We start from the raw sequence: 24,469 nt of genomic DNA, 5'->3' as shown, positions 1-24,469 counted from the left end.
GATCAGTTCATCAACTGAATTTTTCTCCCCATGATTTTCTATCAAAACTTTTTTAATTTCAGGCCATATTTCCGGGTTACCGTTAACTAATAATGACCTTCTTGCATTTCCAACGATTTTGTCTTTAATATTTCCCATGAGTAAAACTTTATAATCTAAAGGAAAAGAATCTAATATATTCACCATAGAATCTATTCGTTGCAAAAAACTTAGCAAAGCATCTCCATTCCCATCATAATGTGGTATGCTATTTAGATTTGTAGTTACTAGTTTAAACTTAGCCATATCATCTAAATTATTCATATTGAATTTTTTCTTTTCTTAATATAAATGTACATATATATGTTTATTCACTATTTGTGTCTCTTAATAACTAACTGGCTTCCTTCTCTTACTAATTTATGTAGCTTGAAACTTTACGTTTGTTGTTATTCTCGCTTCCGTTTGCTAATGCAGTCTCTTCGTATATGAGTTTGCAACTTTATATCGGGTGATTTTTTAAGAGCTTGATAACTTTTTTTTAAAAAAAAACGCATGAAATTTGCAAAATCTCATCGGTTCTTTATTTGAAACGTTAGATTGGTTCATGACATTTACTTTTTGAAGATAATTTCATTTAAATGTTGACCGCGGCTGCGTCTTAGGTGGTCCATTCGGAAAGTCCAATTTTGGGCAACTTTTTCGAGCATTTCGGCCGGAATAGCCCGAATTTCTTCGGAAATGTTGTCTTCCAAAGCTGGAATAGTTGCTGGCTTATTTCTGTAGACTTTAGACTTGACGTAGCCCCAGTCTAAAGGCGTTAAATCGCATGATCTTGGTGGCCAACGGGGTCCATTTCTTGAGATGAATTGTTCTCGAAGTTTTCAAAATGGCCATAGAATCGCGAGCTGTGTGGCATGTAGCGCCATCTTGTTGAAACCACATGTCAACCAAGTTCAGTTCTTCCATTTTTGGCAACAAAAAGTTTGTTAGCATCTTGGTTGACATGTGGTTTCAACAAGATGGCGCTACATGCCACACAGCTCATGATTCTATGGCCATTTTGAGGGAAAACTTCTGGAGAACAATTCATCTCAAGAAATGGACCCGTAAGTTGGCCACCAAGATCATGCGATTTAACGCCTTTAGACTATTTTTGTGGGGCTACGTCAAGTCTAAAGTCTACAGAAATAAGCCAGCAACTATTCCAGCTTTGGAAGACAACATTTCCGAAGAAATTCGGGCTATTCCGGCCGAAATGCTCGAAAAAGTTGCCCAAAATTGGACTTTCCGAATGGACCACCTAAGACGCAGCCGCGGTCAACATTTAAATGAAATTATCTTCAAAAAGTAAATGTCATGAACCAATCTAACGTTTCAAATAAAGAACCGATGAGATTTTGCAAATTTTATGCGTTTTTTTTAAAAAAAAAGTTATCAAGCTCTTAAAAAATCACCCGATACTATGTTATTTTTGTTGTTGTGGACAGAATTATGTTAAGACTCTTAAATTAAGGGACAGCAATACTAACCAGTGTCGTTTGGAGATTGATGATTGCTTTTATACGTGGAAATGTACTCTCTTTACATATGCAAGTGCAACGTTACGTTGTTGTTGTCAAAGTTTGTTTCAAGGATGCAATTACTGTACATGAGCTGGTGTGATGATTTTCTCTTCTCTTTTTATAATTTTGAAGGTGACCTTCATATGTCCGCAAGATGTCTTTGAAATGTTTTGAAGGTGACCTTTATACAATAGGTTTTACTTCTTTTAGGTAATTTTTTCAATTCGTAAAGTTTTCTTCATATAATCCACTTTCTAATTTCACATGGGCTTTTCACCACTTTTTTGTTTTATTATTTTAATTTATTAATTATTATTTTTTTTTTTTTTTGTTTTAGTATTCCACAGTTTGTAAATTATTTTTCATATACAAAGTCTTAGTAATTAGTTTTCATTTATTAATTTAATTTTCTTAAACTTTGCAATATGAATTTTTCACTTTTCGTAAAAACAATCGTTCTTCTTTCCGAAGGAAAATAGCTTCACATTTATTTAAAGCTTTACTTTTTACAAAATTTTCAACTTAGGTACACTTTTCGTGTATTGTTAATTAAAAATTTTCGCGTATGTAGTTCGCCGTTGACTGCGCCAATAAAGGAAAACAATGTTTTGTTCTCGAAGGTAACTTTATTAATGAAGAAACAGTTCGAATAAAGGTTTATAATGAGCAAAACTTACAATTAGAATCCAAATTGGGAGTATGGAACAATCTCCTGGTTTGTTGTTGTAATAACTTAAATCTATAATACAAAGTAATAAGCTAATAGTGAGAGAATTCGTTGTTATTGTAATTAAAGAACTTTAACTAAAATGCAATGACAAGAATGAGTTTGGTCAATGACGTGAGAGATTAACTTAAGCTTAATATAAGTTGTTGGTAGTAAGGGCAAAAGTATGTGACTATATCGTTTACCGCCTTTGCTGTATCATAAAACACACGTTCCATCGCCTAGAATCCGCAGAAACGGTTTTTACTGAGTTTTAAAGTTGTTTGTCAAAAGTTCATTTCGCCACATCACGAGAAACACTTTTGCAATAACTAATAAATATCATCTATTTAGGATGATTCGTGTTCAGAAAGAGGCTAATAGGCCAGAACAGGTCGAAAATCGTGAAACCGACAGTCTAGTAAATCGTTTCACAAGCGCATGAAATCGTTGGAACGCCTTTGGCGTATCCTAAAACACATGTTACATCACCGAGTTTACGTGAAAACATCTTTTACTGAGTTTCAAAGTAGTTTATTTAAAGTTGATTTCTCCACATCGCCAGAAGAACTTTAGCGATACCTAATAAATATGATCTACTTAACATGATTCGTGTCCAGAATGATGATACTAGGCCAGAACAGGTCGATCTATGAAAGTCCTTCGATCTCAATTCGTGAAAATCTCATTCATTTCTCTCAAAATTTCGGACAATCGTAAAACCGGAATTCTAGTAAATCGTTTTGCAAGCGAATGAAATCATTGAACCCCCTTTGTTGTATCATAAAACACACGTTCCATGACCTAGAATTCGTAGAAACGGTGTTTTGTCACGTATTCATATATCTTCTCTGTTTATTAAGAGAATTATCATTAAAATTATACATCGAACGCTTATGATCCAAGGCTATGACCCATGAATAACCACTCATCTAGTTTTTGTAATTCATAAAATAAATATTTTAGAGCAATGGGAAAGTCTCGATCAAAACGCAGAAAATCCCACATTTATGAGGAAAAATCAGTGGGCATTCAGAAAAATATAAACAAATTTAAAAGCACGCAAGATCACTAGTTGAAGGCACATTTTATTGATTGGAAGTACATGAATAATTAACAAATCAGAGTAAAAATAGTAAATTTCACCACCATAGACAATCGGAGATTAAATATCCGAATGCTCCGGTGATATCCAAGAATATCTGAAAATAGAATATAAAATAATTAATTACCTGGCTAAAGATGGTCATAGTATATAGTATGCGACAATAATGCTGTTCAAAATATGACAACCGATATGCAAATACAACTAACACTAAAACTAAAAGACGATGCATGTCAACTGCATGTTTTCCAAATATTTTACGCGTAACCCTTCTATGGTCAAAACATGCGAAATACATATTGCTATAAGTATGTATGTATATGCAGATGTTTATATATGTGTATGTACAGCCATGGTCACGCAAATAGCACACTTAGTCGTAAGATGCAATAAGCGCTTATACAATTAAAAAAGGCTTAAAATATGATTACTTGTTTATTAATTTACCCATTTAAGTAAAAAACAGCAAATAGAAATTCACGAATAATTAGTATTAATTGAAAAACTTGAACTCCCTCTAAAATGGCTTGGTCACCCAAACAGCACATTTTTTAGAAAGTGAAGATTTGTTTGCAAAAAAATTATAAGGAGTAAATATTCATTACTAAGTATGGTTGGAGGATGGAGTCATGTGTAGAAGTTCATGCAAGTGAGGAAAGTTCTCTGATCGCTATTCACTTGGGAGTGGCCAGAAACGATTCGAGTGCCCAGAGCATACTTAAATTATGGAGGGAACACTTCTCCAGCCTGCTGAATGGCAGTGAACGCACAACGCCAGGAGAAGGCGAACCCGATTCCCCAATCGATGACGATGGAGCAGACGTTCCATTTCCCGACCATGAAGAAGTTCGAATAGCAATTGCCCGCCTGAAGAACAACAAAGCGGAAGGGGCCGACGGATTGCCGGCCGAGCTATTCAAACACGGCGGCGATGAACTGATAAGGAGCATGCATCAGTTTCTTTGTAAAATATGGTCGGACGAAAGCATGCCCAACGATTGGAATTTAAGTGTGCTATGCCCAATCCATAAAAAAGGAGAATCCACAATCTGCGCCAACTACCGTGGGATTAGCCTCCTCAACATTGCATATAAGGTTCTATCGAGCGTATTGTGTGAAAGATTAAAGCCCACCGTCAACAAACTGATTGGACCTTATCAGTGTGGCTTCAGACCTGGAAAATCAACAACCGACCAGATATTCACCATGTGCCAAATATTGGAAAAGACCCGTGAAAGAAAAATCGACACACACCACCTCTTCGTCGATTTCAAAGCTGCTTTCGACAGCACGAAAAGGAGCTGCCTTTATGCCGCGATTTCTGAATTTGGTATCCGCGCAACACTCATACTGCTGTGTAAACTGACGTTGAGTAACACCAAAAGCTCCGTCAGGATCGAGAATGACCTCTCCGAGCCGTTCGATACCAAACGAGGTTTCAGACAAGCGCCGTTAGTTCTGCTTTCTCCAGACTGGACAAGGAAGCACAGAAAATGGGTCTGGCAGTGAACGAGGGCAAAACGAAATATCTCCTGTCATCAAACAAACAGTCGTCGCACTCGCGACTTGGCTCTCACGTCACTGTTGACAGTCATAACTTTGAAGTTTTAGATAATTTCGTCTATTTAGGAACCAGCATTAACACCACCAACAATGTCAGCTTGGAAATCCAACGCAGGATTGCTCTTGCCAACAGGTGCTACTTCGGACTGAGTAGGCAATTGAAAAGTAAAGTCCTTTCTCGACGAACAAAAGCTAAACTCTATAAGTCGCTCATAATTCCCGTCCTGCTGTATGGTGCAGAGGCTTGGGCGATGACAACAACTGATGAGTCGACGTTGCGAGTTTTCGAGAGAAAAATTCTGCGAAAGATTTATGGTCCTTTGCGCATTGGCCACGGCGAATATCGCATTCGATGGAACGATGAGCTGTACGAGATATACGACGACATTGACATAGTTCAGCGAATTAAAAGACAGCGGCTACGCTGGCTAGGTCATGTTATCCGGATGGATGAAAACACTCCAGCTCTGAAAGTATTCGACGCGGTACCCGCCGGGGGAAGCAGAGGAAGAGGAAGACCTCCACTCCGTTGGAAGCGACCAAGTGGAGAAGGACCTGACTTCGCTTGGAATATCCAATGGCGCCACGTAGCGAAAAAAGAAACGACTGGCGCGCTGTTGTTAACTCGGCTATAATCGCGTAAGCGGTGTCTACGCCAATTAAGAAGAAGAATTATGAACTCATAAAAGCTAACGAGATCTATTTAACTAAAAACAAAAAAACTGCAACCACCGCGAAGGACAACAATTACTGAAGACAGAGCCAAAGTCTGGAGGAGCAAGGCCGACCCTTTTAAGTGTTCATGACAAATAATGCTGGAAATCAGTGAAGAATATGCCTTAAATATATCGCGGAAGACTGTTGGAGAACGTTTTAATGAGCTACAACTTTTTGTCTGCCCGAGTAAAAAAAAACACTTCTGTCAAAACGGCACATCCAAAATCGGCTACGTTTCGCGAAAACACATAGCCCTTTTTTTGGGAAAAATGTACTAAGAGCGGACGAAACCAAAGTTAATGGAATGGTCCTGGAAATGAAATGGAAAAGTAATGTTCATCGTAGTAAAAGTCAATCGTTGAATTCCAGGTACACAAAGAAATTCGATAAAATACGCAGACGGAAATATGTTGATATAGGGTGCCTTTTCCTGGCATGGCGTGGGCCCAATTATTCCCATTTAGGGGAAAATGGATCGGTATCAATATTTAGATATATTAAAGAACGAAATGGAACCATTTTCATTCAATTGCACGCCAGTTCGCTGTACTTTTATGCAGGATAACGACACTAAGCGCATAGCCAAAATCACAAAGGACTGGCTTAAAAAGAAAAAAAGTTTTGGATTAGTCAGCTTTAAGCCCTGACCTTATTCCAATAGAAAACTTATGTAACGATGTTAACCTTAAAATTGCTGCTAAAAATTTTACAAAATTTTGAGGATTTATTGGAGGGTGTTAAGGAAGCTGGTACTCCATCCCAAAGAAGATAGGCGGGAAGCTTTTAGAAAATATGGTATGCGGATGTGATGCTATAATCGAAAATCTGGAATATAGAACGAAGTATTAGCAACGTAAGCTATTATGGCACCAAATCGTTAATTAAATTTCACTAATTTCACATGAATTTTGCAGGTATGGTGAAATATGCTATTTGGGTGACCAAGGCATTTTAGAGGGAGCTCAAGTTTTTCAATTAATACTAATTATTCGTGAATTTCTATTTGCTGTTTTTTACTTAAATGATTTAATTAATAAACAAGTAATCATAATATCATATAACCATGGGTGCGGCGTTCGCAGAAACATCTAGTTGTGCTTGAAGCACTCACCAGGGGTCTACACATGTGAAATATATAAAAGTGTTTAGAAGCCCATAGCAAATCAGTAACAGAATTACCTCCACAACGCAAGACAACGCAGAGCCTCGTAGTCTACATACCTAAACAAAATTTAATAAATTCTCAATCACAAACTCAATTGAAAAACAAAATGTTTGAATTGGTAAGCTTGCCTGCGGCTTCCAAACAACTACAGCTACAACTTATATCCACTTTCTCTTCTTTGTTGCACAGCTTCTTGTCGCCACAACATTTTTCGCCTTCACCTACGCTGCTGGTGATCCTGCGGATGCTCACGCCACCATCCTGAAGTATGTGAATGAAGTGAACCCCGATGGCAACTACAATTACGCGTACGCAACGTCGAATCAGATTCAGACGCAGGAGAGCGGTGTTGGCAGCTCGTATGCCGCTGGCTCATACTCGTACATCTCACCCGAGGGTCAGCCCACATCACCCAAAGGTGATCATTTGCCAACTCCACCACCAATTCCAGATTACATTCTGAGAGCGCTGGCTTACATTGAAGCGCATCCATTCGAGAAGATTCAGCTGAAAGGAAAGTAAATAAGAAGTAGAAGTAAATAAGTGGAATTTTCAGTCTCATTTGCGTTTCTAGAAAGCGCATTAGTTTAAGAAATCAGCAAATTTTCATTTACTCACTTTGGACAAATATCGCTTAGGCATCTACATATACATATGTATATACCATATACTTTTTATAACACATTAATCACTGTTGAAAAGTTTTTTACTTACATATTAACATAGATAATTGTATATGTAAATTGTAAATAAAATCATTACCGTAGATAGTTACAAAAAACTGTGAAATTTATTTATATTGAAGAACTAATTTAGGGAGAGAATTCTCATATTACTCACAGAGGCTGATTAAACACTGATAGCTTTCTCATTTAAATAGCTCTATTCTGTGGAGTAAGTAATGAGTGGAGTCGATCATATCATACTTTTCACATTTGTATACCCGTTGGGCTTGGTTGCAGTGGAACCAGGCTCTTCAGCTAAGCTCTAAGTTACCGGGGAGGTCGACAGGTCGCGGATAGCCTGACGGCTTGTAGTAGCAGGTTAGTTGCGAAATAACTTATGACGAATGAGCAACCCCTGACAAGGAGCGGTGGGAGTGGAGAGTGCGGTATAAAAGTCAGCTAAGCCAATGAAACCCCTGCAACAGAGGCGAGTAGATACCGGCTCTCAGTAATACAAAAAGCCAGACGCGATGGGCTCGCAATGAGCGGCTTCCTGGTCAGCGTCTGTTCACCATGTCAGGTGCGACTGTTTTTTACCGATATTAAATGCACTAGGTTTCCCTTTAAATCTCAACAAATACTTCTCTGCTGCCGAGGTGGATAGGGTGATGTGAGCCTGCCCTGCCGAGGTGTTAACCGCGCTGTCTATTAGTAACCAGCCCCTTTGGGCTCTGGTCAAGGAGTTTTTCTTCTTTATTGGCGTAGACACCGCTTACGCGGTTATGGCCGAGTTTACAAGAGCGCGCCAGTCGTTCTTCCTTTTAGTTGTTTGGCGCAAATTAGAGATTCCCAGGGTAGCCAGATCCTTTTACACCTGGTCTTTCCAATGGAATGGAGGTCTTCCTCTGCTTGCCTCGACGTCGATACTCTCAAAGCTGGAGTGCTTTCATCCATTCGTAGCCGCTGTCTCTTAATTCACTTAGCTGACATTATTGTTGGTTTTAATTTAGACAAATGTATCTACGACTTCGAAATTATAACTGTCATCAGTGATGTGGGAGCCAAGTCGCGAATGTAACGATTGTTTGTTTGATGACAGGAGATATTTCAGCAGTTATACACTTTTGTAAAAAAGTGTACCTTCTCTATTCAGCTCTGTAGCTCGATTCATTTTCCTCAGCAGTGAATTGAAGAAGTTGCGCAATAGGGAGTCGCCTTGTCTGAAACCTCGATTGATATCGAACGGATCGGAGAGGTCCCTCCCGATCTTGACAGAAAGCAGTTTGGTATTGCCCAACGTCAGTTTACACGGCCGTATTAGTTTTGCGGGGATTCCGAGGCTTTTGTGTCCTTTTCATGGGGGGTATTTTTTTTTATATGGCGGATCCCAAACCCTCAGAGAATTTTCCTCACTTGCGTGAACTTCCACACATGGCTAAAACGTCAAAGAAAAACTTTTTAAACTTTTTTTCTGCACCAAATTTTAAGCGCAAATTTTAGAACCTCTCTCTTGATCGGTTGCGGACAGTTAATTGTTATACTATCGAACAAAAGCCCCTACGTCGCCTTCCACTTACCTATGTTTATGTCCTGATATGAATATACAAACATACATATGTATGTATGTATAAAAATATTCGACTGTCTTTTTTTGAGAAAATAATATGACAATTCTGTAATAAAGCGATAACTTGATGAGTCTTAAATTAATTTAAAATTATTTTAGATCTACAAAAGCTACTACCTTAACCGGACCACCTCTCTTTAGCGGACAAAAGTCGCACGAGGATGAGTATCCGCCAAATGGAGAGTTTTCACTATAATCTGTTATTTGTACAATTGTGGCCCCAATACATTTATCTGCTTTTATCTTTGTGAATTTCTGATATAAGAAGCTTGACAAAGAAAAATATTTTAATATTATATTATTTTGGTATTTTAGTATTATATTATAACTTTGATATTATATTATAATATTTAAAAATAATGAAAATATACACTGGCGGCAGAAATAATAGTGACTTAGGCCGATGACTTATGTATTTCAAAGCCCAAAAAAAAAAATTTTATCAGCGTAGGTTTGTATCAATTGTCGCTTTATGTCGGAGCTCATATGCTGGAAATATAAATAATTTTAACAACAACAGGCAAATAATAAAGTGTTCTTTCATACTAAAACAATGTAAGAAGGAAATTAATAACGTATTATTATATTTTAGAATTTTGTGCGTTCTGTATTAAGTCATTCACACAAGAAAGTGTGTTCGATTGTATTTACATTCACTGGGTGCACCCTGTTTTATTTATTTAAGCACGATTCCAAATGTCATATTCTGGTAAGTGTTGCAATGTTCATACAAAATAACAGGTATAATAAATATGCAATTGTAGCTAGAAATAAGCTCTTATTTAAAATACATAAAATGTGTGGCTTATTTTATTCAAGCCGTTATTAACACAATTTTTTAATAATCATAAAGCTATAAGATTACAGCAGTTTTCTTCGCACAATAAATTTCCCTCTACACCGATATATCAAAACACTCACGTGCTGAACACATAGGGCGCGACAGGCAGCAGCGGCACGACAGTGAACTGAAAACGTCGTTGTGCATCTTACTACATGTACATTTGTAAGATGGCAGCATACCAACACAATGGCCGGCATGTACACAAAACCAGCAGTTGTCCACTTTGTATGTACACAATTTCGTTGTTGCCATACTAAAACCTTTCACTTCAATGAAATTATAATATTTTGTTCAAAGTGAAATTTGTTATGCAAAAAATAAGTAAATATGTAAATTTATTTGTTTTAAATTACCAATTGTTATTACAAATGATACAACAGAGCTGTAATAGAGCTATTTTATGCTTTTATTTGTAAAACAACGTCAAGTTTGTAAGAGCTGTGAATAATTTTACATATTAGTGGCAGTACTACTCTTCCTCATCTCTCTATCTTCCATTCTACTGTCAACTCTACTGTCGTTGGCAAATATAGGATTAAATTGAAGTTAGCGAGAGCGACAACTGACGACCTGCAGTCGTGTAGTCGTGCAGCTGTCAAAATAACAGTGTCCATAAGAATGTGTGTATTTTAATATTTGACAGATGTAGTTTGCAGTCTGTCGCGCTCTATGTGTTCAGCACTTCAGTTGTCATTTCATAACAAAGCTATGGCAACACTTTCGGTACGGAGCATTTTTATTTTCATGTGGAGAATCAATGCGAAACGAGCTGAAACAGTTTTTTGTTGTGCTATTTTGTGTTTGTATAATTTTTTACAGGAAAAATAAATTAATTAAAGATTAACGTGAAAAGAATAAATAGAAAACAAACTCAAAAGTACATAATTGATGAATAAAAAGGATTTTTGACAACAAAAGCTTTGTGATTATATTTCGCGGTCGAGAATTGTAAACGGCAAAAACACAAGTCAGATAGCGGCTGGTACATATTAAAATCGGAATCATTTTGTTTGGATAACGTGTAGAAGCAAATGTCGTAAGGACCAAATAAGCCTGTGCATATTCATAATATTTGCACCGACATAAGTAATAACACTCTCTTAATGGGCTTCAGTCAACCCTATATTTAAGTGTGTTTCTTAAATTATATGATTAATAAAGCTCAATTGCAAGTCATTACTTTGAGCCCCCATAAGAGCTTTAAACATGATGTAGTATTCTTCTTCTACCTACTACTTATCACACACTTATAATGCGTAGCATTTCGGCCGCTCCTCTGCTCCGCACATTCTCTCCTCTCCCTTGATTATTATCTAAAAATTATTAAGCAAATATTTGTTTTGCTTTTGACGCTTCATACATTTGATTTCTTATTCATTTACTAGCAGTTTGTTTTGTATGTATGTATTTCGCTCAAAGTGCCCATACACGAGCACACAAGTGCGTTCGATCGGTATGCTCGGTTTACTCGTGTATGGGCTTGTGCGCGTACCGATCCATGTTCGTGAAAATGTTTGCTTTTTTACGATCGATGCGCGCACATGTGTGTCGTGTATGCGCACAAAATCTCATTTCTCTAGTGTCGCCGAACAGTGAAGATCGCGGACAATGCAAGTGTTAAGGGGAGAGCCTGCTTTCGAGGCTTCAAAAAATCGATTTTTTTTGAGGATTTTTTTTGAGAGGGAAAGAAATAATTGATTCAAGCCAAATTTCTAGGCTTTATAGTTATATATATCGGGTGATTTTTTAAGAGCTTGATAACTTTTTTTAAAAAAAAAAACGCATAAAATTTGAAAATCTCATCGGTTCTTTATTTGAAACGTTAGATTGGTTCATGACATTTACTTTTTGAAGATAATTTCATTTAAATGTTGACCGCGGCTGCGTCTTAGGTGGTCCATTCGGAAAGTCCAATTTTGGGCAACTTTTTCGAGCATTTCGGCCGGAATAGCCCGAATTTCTTCGGAAATGTTGTCTTCCAAAGCTGGAATAGTTGCTGGCTTATTTCTGTAGACTTTAGAAATGGAAGAACTGAACTTGGTTGACATGTGGTTTCAACAAGATAGCGCTACATGCCACACAGCTCGCGATTCTATGGCCTTTTTGAGGGAAAACTTCGGAGAACAATTCATCTCAAGAAATGGACCCGTAAGTTGGCCACCAAGATCATGCGATTTAACGCCTTTAGACTATTTTTTGTGGGGCTACGTCAAGTCTAAAGTCTACAGAAATAAGCCAGCAACTATTCCAGCTTTGGAAGACAACATTTCCGAAGAAATTCGGGCTATTCCGGCCGAAATGCTCGAAAAAGTTGCCCAAAATTGGACTTTCCGAATGGACCACCTAAGACGCAGCCGCGGTCAACATTTAAATGAAATTATCTTCAAAAAGTAAATGTCATGAACCAATCTAACATTTCAAATAAAGAACCGATGAGATTTTGCAAATTTTATGCGTTTTTTTTTTTAAAAAAGTTATCAAGCTCTTAAAAAATCACCCGATATATTATAGTGTATATTTAAGCATCATTCATAAATTTTTGGAAACGAAATCATTGATATTCTGCCTTTGGGAAGCAATTGCCCCATTGCATATCGCATGTGCATTTTTCGGACGGCGGGCAGGATGCAGGTCGCAATTTCTATCGGAAAAAAAATTCAAATAGATTCATATTTTTTAATAATTTATCTTCTAGTTAAACTAAGAAAATTCAAAAAAAAAAACATAAATTTTTAAATTTTTTTTTAAATTGAAAAAAAGTTTTTCTTGAACAAAAAAATTTAGTTTATGTTGTTTAAAAATATGTTCAAACTTGATTTTGCTTAGTTTTTTAATATGGTAAATTATGCGATAATAAACTTTGCCCTAATTGCATACGACCTTTAGTTTTTTTTCTATCCTGCCCGCCAATTAAGAATAATCGTAAAAATGAAAAACCGAGAAATCGCGCTTAAAAGTTTTCGCTTTTTGCCCAAGCGCTGAAATACATACATATGTATATACATACATATCTGCTAGACGCTCGGTCACTATTTCCCTTCTAGCTTCGATAATATTTCGAATTCCCATATATTTGGGACATATTCTTAGATAATTTTTAAAGAGATTTAAGCAAAAAAAATCGATTGTTTCGTATCTGAATTTATTGATCTTATAAAAAAATGAAGTGGCATTTTGGTAAACGAAAAATGATAAATATAAAAATAAAACTCAAAAAAATAAAAGTTGGAATAACTTATTAACGAAATACAAAGAAATATATAAAAGTGCTACATTAGAAATAAATTCGAAGAAATGTTCCGCATGCCTGTCGCACATGTTAACTCTGTGAAGAGCGACCGCAAAATGGATTTGTGTGTCGTGTATGGGCAAACGAATTCACACAGATCGAACGCACATGTGTGCTCGTGTATGGGCGCTATCAGCGTTGATTAACGTACTAATATCCCAGTATTTTTTGTTGTACCGTTTCAACAAACTTACTTCAACATAGCCACATATGTACATACATACATATGCATGTATTTGCAAATATATTATAATATTATATGTAAAACATGCTTGATATGATGACGAAGAAAATATGAAAGTAGCAGTTCTAAGGTTCTTTATTGTTTGGCAAACCGCAGATTTTATATGCTTATCAGTGAGCGTTTCGTTGTCAAGTACTAAAAATATATGTAAATACATATGTACATACATGCACTGTTATTATTGCACAGTCGATAACACAGTCGACTTTAAGCCACATTACTTATTTGTTTTAATTGTGTTCATTTCCATGACTTTTATTTCGCCACTTTTATCTTATTACGCATAATATATGCGCAAACTGGTAACATTATCTATCCAAAAACGATGAAATTACTAGGCCTTCGCTGACAATGCCTTAGTGTTATTCAGTAAGTCTATCAACTTTAAATGGTATTTCCAATTGGAGAAATGTATTTCTGATAATTTTTTCACGAAATACATTACTTCCAAAATTACGTACTTTTTTCTACGTATTCGACGTATGGACACACGTACATACATACATAGATATGCTTTATCTTATAATCACTTTATGTACAATGTCTGATTGTCACATTCAACATAAGTGATTAAAGTTAATTGTGTTATCGGCATTAGTAGCACTTACTGGACTCGCTATGGGCACGAGAGTATGTTTAAGGCTACTTACCGTTCCAAACAGGGTTAGATCACCTAAATAACAGTTATATGCCGAATACAATCCCGGTCAATTCTTGCAACGTTGAAACGGACGCTGTGGTTTTTAGAGCATTTGCAGACCTACTATAGGATATGATAAATATGGTTTGCCGCGAAAATTTAGGCGCCGCTGATAGTTTTAATTGAGTTTCGAAGATTTATAATAATATTTAAAAGTAGAAGACCTAGTTGGTTTTCTAATATATGTACATATGTACCTGAAGCTGAAAAAATTTCATCCCCCCACAACAAGAATACAATATAATCTCATGCCAAGTTTTCAAAAACTGCAACAGTATAAAATCTCCATTCCCAGTACATAGTAAATAATTTGTCGTTAGCGTAGGATTTAAAGTTTATTACTGCGCAAAAACTAAACTTTATTCATTTTTACGCTTACTGACAATAACAAACCTCCGAATTTGGTCAATTGTTTTCTGTTACATATAAAACTATCTTTGGTAAGAGTTGGTTAAGTTTTTTGGATGTTATCTTCGAACAGTGTGCGCAGAAAGTTTTCGACATCGAAATTTCGATATCGTTTAGAAAAGAGAAAAATCAAAATTTAGTAAAACTTTTGTAATCTTTACTTGAAAAAAGAAAAACATTAACTTCGGTTGCACCGAAGCTATAATACTTTTCAAAAATATATAATATTCCTCACAAGATCTTGATTTCGATCGGTTGCTTTAGACAGTAACCCGTGCAAAATTTGGTGAATATATCTCGTCAAATTCAAAAGTTTTCTATGCATGCACTTGACTCCCATAGTTCTCTTTATATAGCAGCTATATGCTATAGTTATCCGATCCGAACAATTTCTGTGGAGATTGTCTTATTGCATTAAGTGATAATCCATGCCAAATTTGATGAAGATATCTCGTCAATTGAAGGCTTTCCATACAAGTACTTTATTCCGATTGTACAGTTTGTATGGCAGCTAGTATATAGTTATCCGATCCGAAAAATTTCTTCGCGGTTTGCACGACTTCCTTCGACAATACCTTACAAGCACTTTATTCCGATCGTTCAGTTTGTATGGCAGCTACATATATGATATAGTGGTCTGATATCAGTGGTTCCGACAAGTGAGCAACTTTTCGACAAGAAAAGAACTTGTTCAAAATTTCGAATCGATATCGAAGATCTCCGACGGTTCTTGGTTATTACAAACTTCCTGGCAAACTTAATGTACCCAAATGAGGGTATAATAACTGTCCTTTAAAAGAAAGGACATAGCACTTAATAAAAATCAAATACACATATCATTTTTATGGTGTTTAAATTTTAAACTTCCTAAGGGACTAAAAATAAATACATACATACTTACGTACCCGAATTGCATTCAAAATTGTCATCGCATTATCATTTTAATGTGATTGTACACACAGCCAAACGTCCACAATAAAATTGATTCGTACATACACATACATACATAAATACGTAAACGCACGTGCCAATCCTCTGCAACGTACAGAGACAAACGGGAGGAATAAACTCAGTTTTACGAGCTTTTCGTGGTAATTTTTGGTTTTAATTTTTTTTAAACTCGCATAAGCGCGCGAAAAATTCACACGTTGCTCAATAAAATTTCCAGTGTTGGCACTAGAATTTTTATGAAAAATTAATATTGTGACGGTTAAGTTGCCTCAGTGTTCGCCGATGGGGGCAACCGACATTTTGCAATTTTCGCACTTGACTGCGTCTTTATCAAATAATTGATAAAATCCGGGGATTCTCTGCAATTATTCATGAGAATTTTGTGAATGACGTTCGAATGAACTTCAATGCGGTACGATAAACTATTATTCGTGATTTCTTGACGTTCTGACGTATCGAAAAGGAAAAGAACGAGAGAAAGGGGAAGGAATTTGGAGCTCGACATTCGGAAATATGACAAATTTGTGTTTTGAGTCATTGACTATTTTCCAGAGATGATGTACGACCCCAGCCATTTCAGATGGTCCCCATATTTTTCCCGACTCATTCATCTTTCCGTTCATTTCACCAACTTCATTGACATAATTTTACGATACGTGGAACAAAAAAAAAAACAATTTAATATCCAGGAAATTACCCGAAATCTTTAGGAATTGATCCTTAATTTTTTTTATGGATGTGCAGATGTTCTGATGAATCGAAAACGATGATTAGATAACGGTAGATTTGTTTTTCTCTGTAAAGCCATATCATATCGCAAGCCATTAGCATAAATATTATCATTTCTCCTCTTCTTCGTTTACACTTTCACAAAAGACTTAATTGCTCCTTCGTACCGAATTGATTTCATGGCGGATGCCTTCGGAGTTATCTCCGAGTCATTCCAGAATCGTCTCTCTACATTTTCCTTAACTACTCTCGTCCACATTGTTATCTAATCGATTCGTGGGATTGCCCTGGTGGTACACGAATGTAAGGGTAAGTGAGACTTACGGATATTACCATATGCCGCATAACTTGGTTCAACTCGCATTACTCCACAGCAAGTTTTCAGCCTTCCAATGAGAATTTATGAAATATCCTCTGCCGACTGGAAATGAGTATTTAGACAGCTCTTGCCAAAAAATTCCTTAAAATGCGAATGGTAATTTTTTCCAGTAGTCATTTGCGGGCTTTATCGACTGTTACGTACAGAATTTCAAACACACGAGATAAATAAAGGCATTCCTCTGCGGAACTCATCGCGATGTTGAAAAATACACATTCAGGGATTGTAGAAAGTATAGGTTTACATTTCAGAATTTTCCAGCGAGTAATGTTTCGCGTTAAATCACAAACAATTTTTTCATTGAAATATCATGATTTCATTGTCTCCTCTGTCACAATGTTAAAATATTTTTACTAAAGGTTCCCAGTTTCACCGCAAAACAAGATCCGTTCGCGTAAAAATCCACGGGAACATCGAATTTCAATAGAATTACATATATGTATCTAAAAAAATGGATTCAAATTTTTCCGGTGGCTGAAACAATTCAGGCAGTCGTTTACTTAATCGGATTTCAAAGTATCAACAATTCCTGCAACACATGGATTCTCTTTACCCGAATGCCCTATTCCCTTCCATTTTAGAAATCGTAATCCCCTGAAAATCCTCCGCAATTCTGTATTTCGCGTATTTCCTACAGTCTGAGCAGAGACAGCAAGCGATTAAACCTGCTCCCAGCAAACTACCCACCAATCATTCAGTCCAGCCCCGTAAAACCCCTGTTGATATCGAAATCTCCACCGTGCACTACTTTCCTCTTTGCATCCTTTTGCATCAACTGAGTGGATTAACGAAATGCCCTGTGTACACTATTTATACAACTCGACCCTGATATGATCCCCAAGAGTTCACCTGAGATTCTCTGAAATATTGAGCCCATTCTCGTCTGCAATTATCACTGCCATCTCACCTGCAATCTAATCACGTGTCTGAGCGAAAGTCGAGTGCATTAACACCTGGAGTTGTCTTCGACAGGAAAAAAAAGATTCCAGTGCTGTCACCCCTGACAATAACTCCAGAATTATCATGCAACTCGGTTGAGGTAAATCGAGGCTAGCCCCTCGTCTTGAGTTGGTTGTCCTCAGAATGAAAACATAATTATACCTCGATAACGTCATCCTGAAGAACCCCATTCATCATAATTAGTTGATGGAGTGTTGTATGACCCTGCGGATTATCCAAAGCCTAGGCAAAATGAGCCATTCACAATTCCTCATCCATCAGTGCTGACAACTTTTTGAAAGAGGGACTATTGTATCGGGAATCTATTTTAAGAGAGCACCAGAATAGAACAAAGCAAAACATAACGAGTCAAGAGGTCTGAATAACGGTGGAGAATATATTTTTCTCTCCTTTTCTTCACCTCTCGGTGACTTATTTTCTCCCTCAGTCTTCATCTTAACGGGAGGTTTCCGTCTGCACATCAGCCTCACGTTGTCCGTGAGGTGTCTCGACGCTCCCGTAACAAATTGCATCGACGGCTTCTCGTTACCCGATCTTGGTCGGTGGATGAAAGCCAAAGAGGAGAAAAAATTCAGGGAGGGTGTGAGAAGGGAGAAAAAAAAATCAAGGGAAAATGGAAGAACGCCAACGGCAACGTGACGAGCAACCGATGAAGATGAAACACTGGATGAAGGGTGAGAAAAGCTCACCTATTTGACGTTCACCTTATCAAACCTTGCGTTATCTTCGGTGTGAAATCAATACCATTGCGATTTCATATCTTCAATATGTCAGGCGTAAATATGAGAGCGTGTAATGAGAAATCCCGTGAAGACACGAAGCCATTAATTTTTTTGCTGAACGATGGAGTCACATCTCGCCTGATAATTCGAACAAAAAACAGTTCCAACTCATCGATTTCCATTTATTTTGCTCGACTTTATCCCGAAGATGATTTATTTACACCGGATGATAGGATGAAACCCCAACATCCACGTTCGGTCCAGAGTCAACAGAATTCCTCTCGACAGGGATTGACCCCTGGATAGCGACTACCATGAAAAATATTTGAGCACCACATCGATTTTAACTCGCGTAAAAGTTTTTCACGATTTATTTACCACCGACGGAGGGCTGCTCTTCTGACGTCGATGGGAAATGATAGAGGGGCACAAAATAGGGCAGGTTTGCTCGTCAAAATATTACGAAAATGGTTGTGTATTCTCAGTCCCGAAGGAATCCCTTCCCATGGGGTATTCCATAAAAAGAATGACACTCGAGAAAATTACGTAATGTAACTGAAGAAAAAAAATTCCTCTATCAACTACATCTACAACAACCCAAAAATTCAATTGTCATCATCACCACTTGTAGAATTACATGGATTTACTGATGGTAAGCAAATGTATTTGGAAAAAGTAATTTTTTTCGGTGGATTGAGTCAGAGAGATCGATGTTTTGAGGCCCTGAAGTGACGACCGATTTGCAAAAGGCTTTCCCCGTTGAATTGATAATGTCCCTTTGACCACGGAATCTCATGGCTCCATTCATGACACCCGCACCCTGTTATCTTTTCCATTAGCAATCTCCCAGTGGCTGGTATTCAGTGTCCTGCAACCCTTGTCATGGATGATCATTCGGTTTTGATGCTCTGGCCTGCCACTAGCCAAAGTAATGAATTTGGGGTGGTACACAATCGAGAGGTGAACGGTAAAATTCGATGGCCGAGAAGGAATTCGATGCGAATTGAACTCTCGTAAACGAATACCAAACCTCGTATCTGGTTTACGGTCTGCCCCATGGTCCTGCTTTACAACCCATCGGATACATCAACAAATCGATCGATCTACTACTCCAACCTCGTTCTGTCCCCTGCTGTCCACTCCAGTTGTTCCCACCGATGCCTTTGTCACTATTTGAAATTGAGGCTGTAGTTCAATTAGTGGAGACCATGTGTGTTTAGTAATAGGTCGGCGATCAGCGCTGCTGACTCACTCCCTTTTTCCATCTACAATGTTTAAAATTTGTTTAATTTCTATCCACCACTCCCATTCAATTCCCAACGCTGGGTTTCGTTTTGTTTGACATTGCACAGTTGGAATATTCGGGTTTACATTTTTAACAACACCCGTTTTTAACAGCGGGAATTTTACCGTTGAAATATTTTCAATCGGGTAATTTGATTTGTGTTTAGGAATTTTCTGGGTTTTTTTTTAGATTTTTGGGGTGAGGGGAGGGAAGTGGAGGAGAAAAATTTCGAGGACTAGGCATTGAACCTCAGGCTCGCGATCTTATTATCGCGCCTCTTTTCATATTTGTTATTCATAAAACGCAGGAATGCTCAGTGAGCATTAAAATGGGGATAATGGTGTTATGATTTTATGGTGGCTCTCATTTTGCGCGGAGGTCCTGCATGGCTGAGATTACTTGTGAATCTGTTGGGTAACGGGATGTTAACTGGTTTTTGTGGATATTGATACAAATTTTATGGGCAATTTTCGGGGAATTGGGAATGCCAGAGCGAAATGAGGAGCATCAGGTTCCGGCTAAAATGCAGCGCCGCCATGACGTGTCAGGTCGATGAGATCCAGTCACCGTGATGTCATCGAAACTCATCAAATTTTATGTTACAAAACTTATGATTACAGTTTTATCGACTCTTTAAATAAACCGACCCGACAATCATCAACAATTCCATAAAAAAGCACCTGGACCTCAAGAAAACATTAAAATCGACCTAAAAAAAATTCCTGACCCCCAGAAAAATCCACAACTAGTAAAAAATCACGGTAAAAATAAAACAGAAAATATTTCAAACTGTAACATCATCTCACACATGAATAGAAATCGCTAGCGTGCGTGTTTATGTCTGGATAATAAAATATTGAATAAATAAACATGAACATTACTGCGTGCTGAACTCGGTCATAAGAATTTATGTGACTCAATGAGTAAATCAAATGATGACAAGATATTTAATTATAGACTATTCAGAGCAATGTGGTGGAAAATGTGTATCGCGTTTTCTAATCGTCACGTTACTCCCGAACAGGCGAAAGTTATTGTCCTCGCGATTTGCATATTACATTATTTCCTAATAATACGCAAGTCTATATGTCTACCATTATCTGACGTAGACAAAGACACACATCGCATTACTGATCCGGGTAATTGGAAAATGGAGTTGAGGGAAAATGGAATGCTTCCATCAGTTCGGCAAAGCAGCGATTTAGGGAGTCTAGCAGACACGATTAATGTTCATGGAGAAGTTGAATGGAAATATTTCATTGTTTTTCATTAATATCAGTTTGAATTCAATATATTTTTATATAATGCATATCTCATAAAAAACATGTTATATAATTATTTTTATTAATTATAATTATACTTAAAAATAACAAGTAAGGAAGGGCTAAGTTCGGGTGTCACCGAACATTTTATACTCTCGCATGATAAAGTGATAATCGAGATTTCATTATCCGTCATTTACATATTTTTCAAATACTGTATTCGTGTAAAGTTTTATTCCGCTATCATCATTGGTTCCTAATGTAAATACTCGTATTATACAGAGAAGGCATCAGATGGAATTCAAAATAGCTTTATATTGGAAGAAGGCGAGGTTGTGAACCGATTTCACCCATATTTCGTACATGTCATCAGGGTGTTAAGAAAATATTACGTACCGAATTTCATTGAAGTCGGTCTAGTAGTTCCTGAGATATGGTTTTTGGTCCATAAGTAGGCGAGGCCACGCCCATTTTCAATTTTTAAAAAAGGCTTGGATCCTGCTTCCTTCTGCCATTTCTGCCGTAAAATTTAGTGTTTCTGACGTTTTTTGTTAGTCTATTAACGCACTTTTAGTGATTTTCAACATAACCTTTGTATGGGAGGTGGGCGTGGTTATTATCCGATTTCTTCCATTATGGAACTGTATATGGAAATGTCTGAAGAAAACGACTCTGTACAGTTTGGTTGACATAGCTATAGTAGTTTCCGAGATATGTACAAAAACCTTAGTAGGGAGCGGGGCTACGTCCACTTTTCCAAAAAAATTACGTCCAAATATGTTTCTCCCTAATGCGATTCTGTGTGCCAGATTTCACTTTAATATCTTTATCTATTTAAACTAAAAAAAAAATGTAAGAAAAGTCAAGTTTTAACATATGTACTTTTAAACAGCATAAATTTATTAAATTTTAAAAAAAAATTTAGAATTTTACACTTTTTTTGGAATTTTCTTAGTTTAACTAGAAGATAAATTATTAAAAAACATGAATCTCTTTGAATTTTTTGTTTCCAATAGAAATTGCGACCTGCATCCTGCCCGCCGTCCGAAAAATGCACATGCGATATGCAATGAGGCAATTGCTTCCCAAAGGCAGAATATCAAAGATTTCGGATCCAAAAAATTTGTGAAAGATGTTCAAATATATAACTATAAAACCTAGAAATTTGGCTTGAATCAATTGTTTCTTTCCCTCCCAAAAAAATCCTCAAAAAAATCGATTTTTTGAAGCCTCGAAAGCAGGCTCCTCCCCTAACATTTGCCATTGTCCGCGATCTTCTCTTTTCGGCGACACGAGAGAAATGAGATTTTGTGCGCAGACAACGCCATACACGATACATATGTTCGCGCACCGATCGTAAAAAATCAAACATTTTCGCGAACATGGATCGGTACGCGAACAAGCCCATACACGATAAACCGCAAGCGCACACATACCGATCGAACGCACTTGTGTGCTCGTGTATGGGCACTTTTAGTCACAAACACACACACTCATACATACTTACATAAACAAACAAATAGAAACGCAATAGATGCACACTTGCAAATGTATACAAATGCATTTGCTGATAAAATGTACGTGTTCTTTTAGATAAGACCAACGCACTTATTATGTAGATATTATGCGTTGGTCTGATAATTAATTTAAATACACAGGTTAAGAATTTTGTATAAAAGGGGCTGTTCAATAAAAATAAAATCAGATTTCAAATACAATCTCATAGAAAACATTCTTATTATTTATGTATATATTTTACTTCCCCCCACCAGTGGTAAGGGATAAAAGTAAACTTAAACAGAAAGATTTTTAGGTATACTATTGTATAATAGAACCGCACATAAGAGACAAACATAATGATGTTGCAATTCTCATTAATTTTATCATCCTATTTTTATTTTTCAGATAGAATAATATTTCGATTGCTCATCAGAATCAAATCAATAGGAAAAGAAAGAGTATTTGTATTTGTGTTTGGTGAAGAGGTTGATTGGTTCATCGAGCATCTTTATTAATCGTTGATTGAATCATTCAGAGATGAATCAACCAAATGAATACGCTGCAACGAATGCTACCCTGAATCGTAATATATTGGAATTGATCGGTCAATTTTGGGAGGAATTCAGGAACATGAATGGTCGAATTATCGATATAGGCTGCGGTCCTGGAAATACCACAAGAGATATACTTGTCCCATGTGTCGGCAGGGAGGCTGTTATTGTTGGTAAATATTGTAAATTGGAAAAAATAATGTTTGACAAAGTTTTAGTGGCATCTTTAAATATTTTGGTGGTGATCATACGAGTATTTTGTCTGTAGGTGCTGATATATCCCCAGAAATGATTGAGTATGCAAAAGAGCATTATGCAGTTGATGATAAACTATCATTCATTGAGTTAGATATGCAAACGTCTGAGCTACCAAAAAACTTGATCGAACAATTTGATCATGCAGTTTCGTTCTATGCTCTCCACTGGTGTAAGAATACACAGAACGCATTACAGAACATCTACAAACTTCTTCGACCAGGGGGTAAAGCCATTATTTTAACCATTTCCCATCACATGATATACGATATGTATCCGGAACAGGAAAAAGATCCAAGATTTGCACCATACATGCAGGTAATATTCATAAGCATTCGCTTCTTAAATCTTTCTCATTTTTCAATGGATTTCACATTCAGTAAAAATTAGACTTTCGTGCTTTGGACACGGCCAACTTACCGCAAAATATTCCATGAAAATGTCTTTCTTCTTTTATGAATTCATTATGAGTTCATTTGAAATTTGAAATTTTTTCAGGGTTTAGAGAAGTGGACACCTCCTCACCAGGGTTGTGCAGATGCTGACCAGATGATGAAGAAGGATCTAATTGCAGCCAAATTCAAAGTAGAGTACTGTGTTAACAAATGGAATACATTCACCTATCCAAGTTTGGACACTCTAGTTGGTAAGATTTTTTTAAAAGGTCATCATTACGTGACCACGAATAAGAATAAGAAAAATAGATAAACCAGAATATTTGAAATTCAAATATTTTCCATTGTAGATTTGGTAATGGCTGTTAATCCATTTGTAAATAAAATGCCAAATGATGTCCAGAAAGAATACAGGGAAGACATGAAGGAACGTCTCAAGACCAAGTGTGTTTCCACCAAAGGAGGTTCCACTGTAGACTGTCGCATTTCGGTACTCACAATTGTAATCCAAAAACCCGAGAATTCAGAGGAAATTAATTAACAGATTTGTCTAATTGTTGTCTAGAAAAGCAAGCTAAATTTCGTGCAAATTAAATTTATTGAATGTAATTAAATTAGTTTCGAACAGATAAATATCTGAATGTTTTCTTGTTAAAGCATGTGCTAGTCGCATGCCATTTGTAATTGTATTGTAAGAATAAAAAATGTTTACTTATGAAAACAAAAAGTATATAAATGAAATTTTATTTATTTATTGACCCAATATATTTTTAATAAATAAAATTAAAATAGGATTTCCTGCAACTGTTGTGAATGAAATTAAGAAGAGGCCGTTTACTTCAATTCAATTTAAGACTCACACAAAATATTTGAAACACATTTTGGCTACAAATACAAATCAGT

General features: G+C 36.7%; 3 protein-coding genes across 3 annotated transcripts in view; 2 read left to right on the top strand and 1 right to left on the bottom strand.

The window, feature by feature from the left end:
• Positions 1–24,469, bottom strand: part of LOC120777168 (juvenile hormone acid O-methyltransferase-like) — a 51,251-nt gene that overhangs the window by 5,534 nt on the left and 21,248 nt on the right. The window lies entirely within an intron of this gene.
• LOC120778683 (pupal cuticle protein Edg-78E-like) lies at positions 6,907–7,419 on the top strand. The gene is made up of 2 exons (XM_040110619.1): positions 6,907–6,918; positions 6,990–7,419. Exons 1-2 carry the CDS (start codon positions 6,907–6,909, stop codon positions 7,320–7,322), a joined length of 345 nt encoding a protein of 114 aa, XP_039966553.1. The 3' UTR covers positions 7,323–7,419.
• On the top strand, positions 22,616–24,277 carry LOC120778681 (juvenile hormone acid O-methyltransferase-like). The gene is made up of 5 exons (XM_040110616.1): positions 22,616–22,678; positions 22,771–23,089; positions 23,185–23,489; positions 23,670–23,817; positions 23,917–24,277. The coding sequence occupies exons 2-5, from the start codon at positions 22,903–22,905 to the stop codon at positions 24,105–24,107; spliced, it is 831 nt and encodes a 276-aa protein (XP_039966550.1). The 5' UTR covers positions 22,616–22,678; positions 22,771–22,902; the 3' UTR covers positions 24,108–24,277.

This window comes from Bactrocera tryoni, chromosome 5 (genome assembly GCF_016617805.1).
Source record: "Bactrocera tryoni isolate S06 chromosome 5, CSIRO_BtryS06_freeze2, whole genome shotgun sequence".
Classification (NCBI taxonomy): Eukaryota; Metazoa; Arthropoda; class Insecta; order Diptera; family Tephritidae; genus Bactrocera; species Bactrocera tryoni.
This window is presented reverse-complemented; position numbering and strand designations above follow the sequence as displayed.

Coding starts and splice junctions, on each gene's coding strand:
- LOC120778681 (XM_040110616.1), top strand. CDS start 22,903: ATGAATCAACCAAATGAATACGCTGCAACGAATGCTACCCTGAATCGT. Junction 23,090..23,184: donor CAGGGAGGCTGTTATTGTTG/GTAAATATTGTA, acceptor TTTTGTCTGTAG/GTGCTGATATATCCCCAGAA. Junction 23,818..23,916: donor AAGTTTGGACACTCTAGTTG/GTAAGATTTTTT, acceptor TTTCCATTGTAG/ATTTGGTAATGGCTGTTAAT.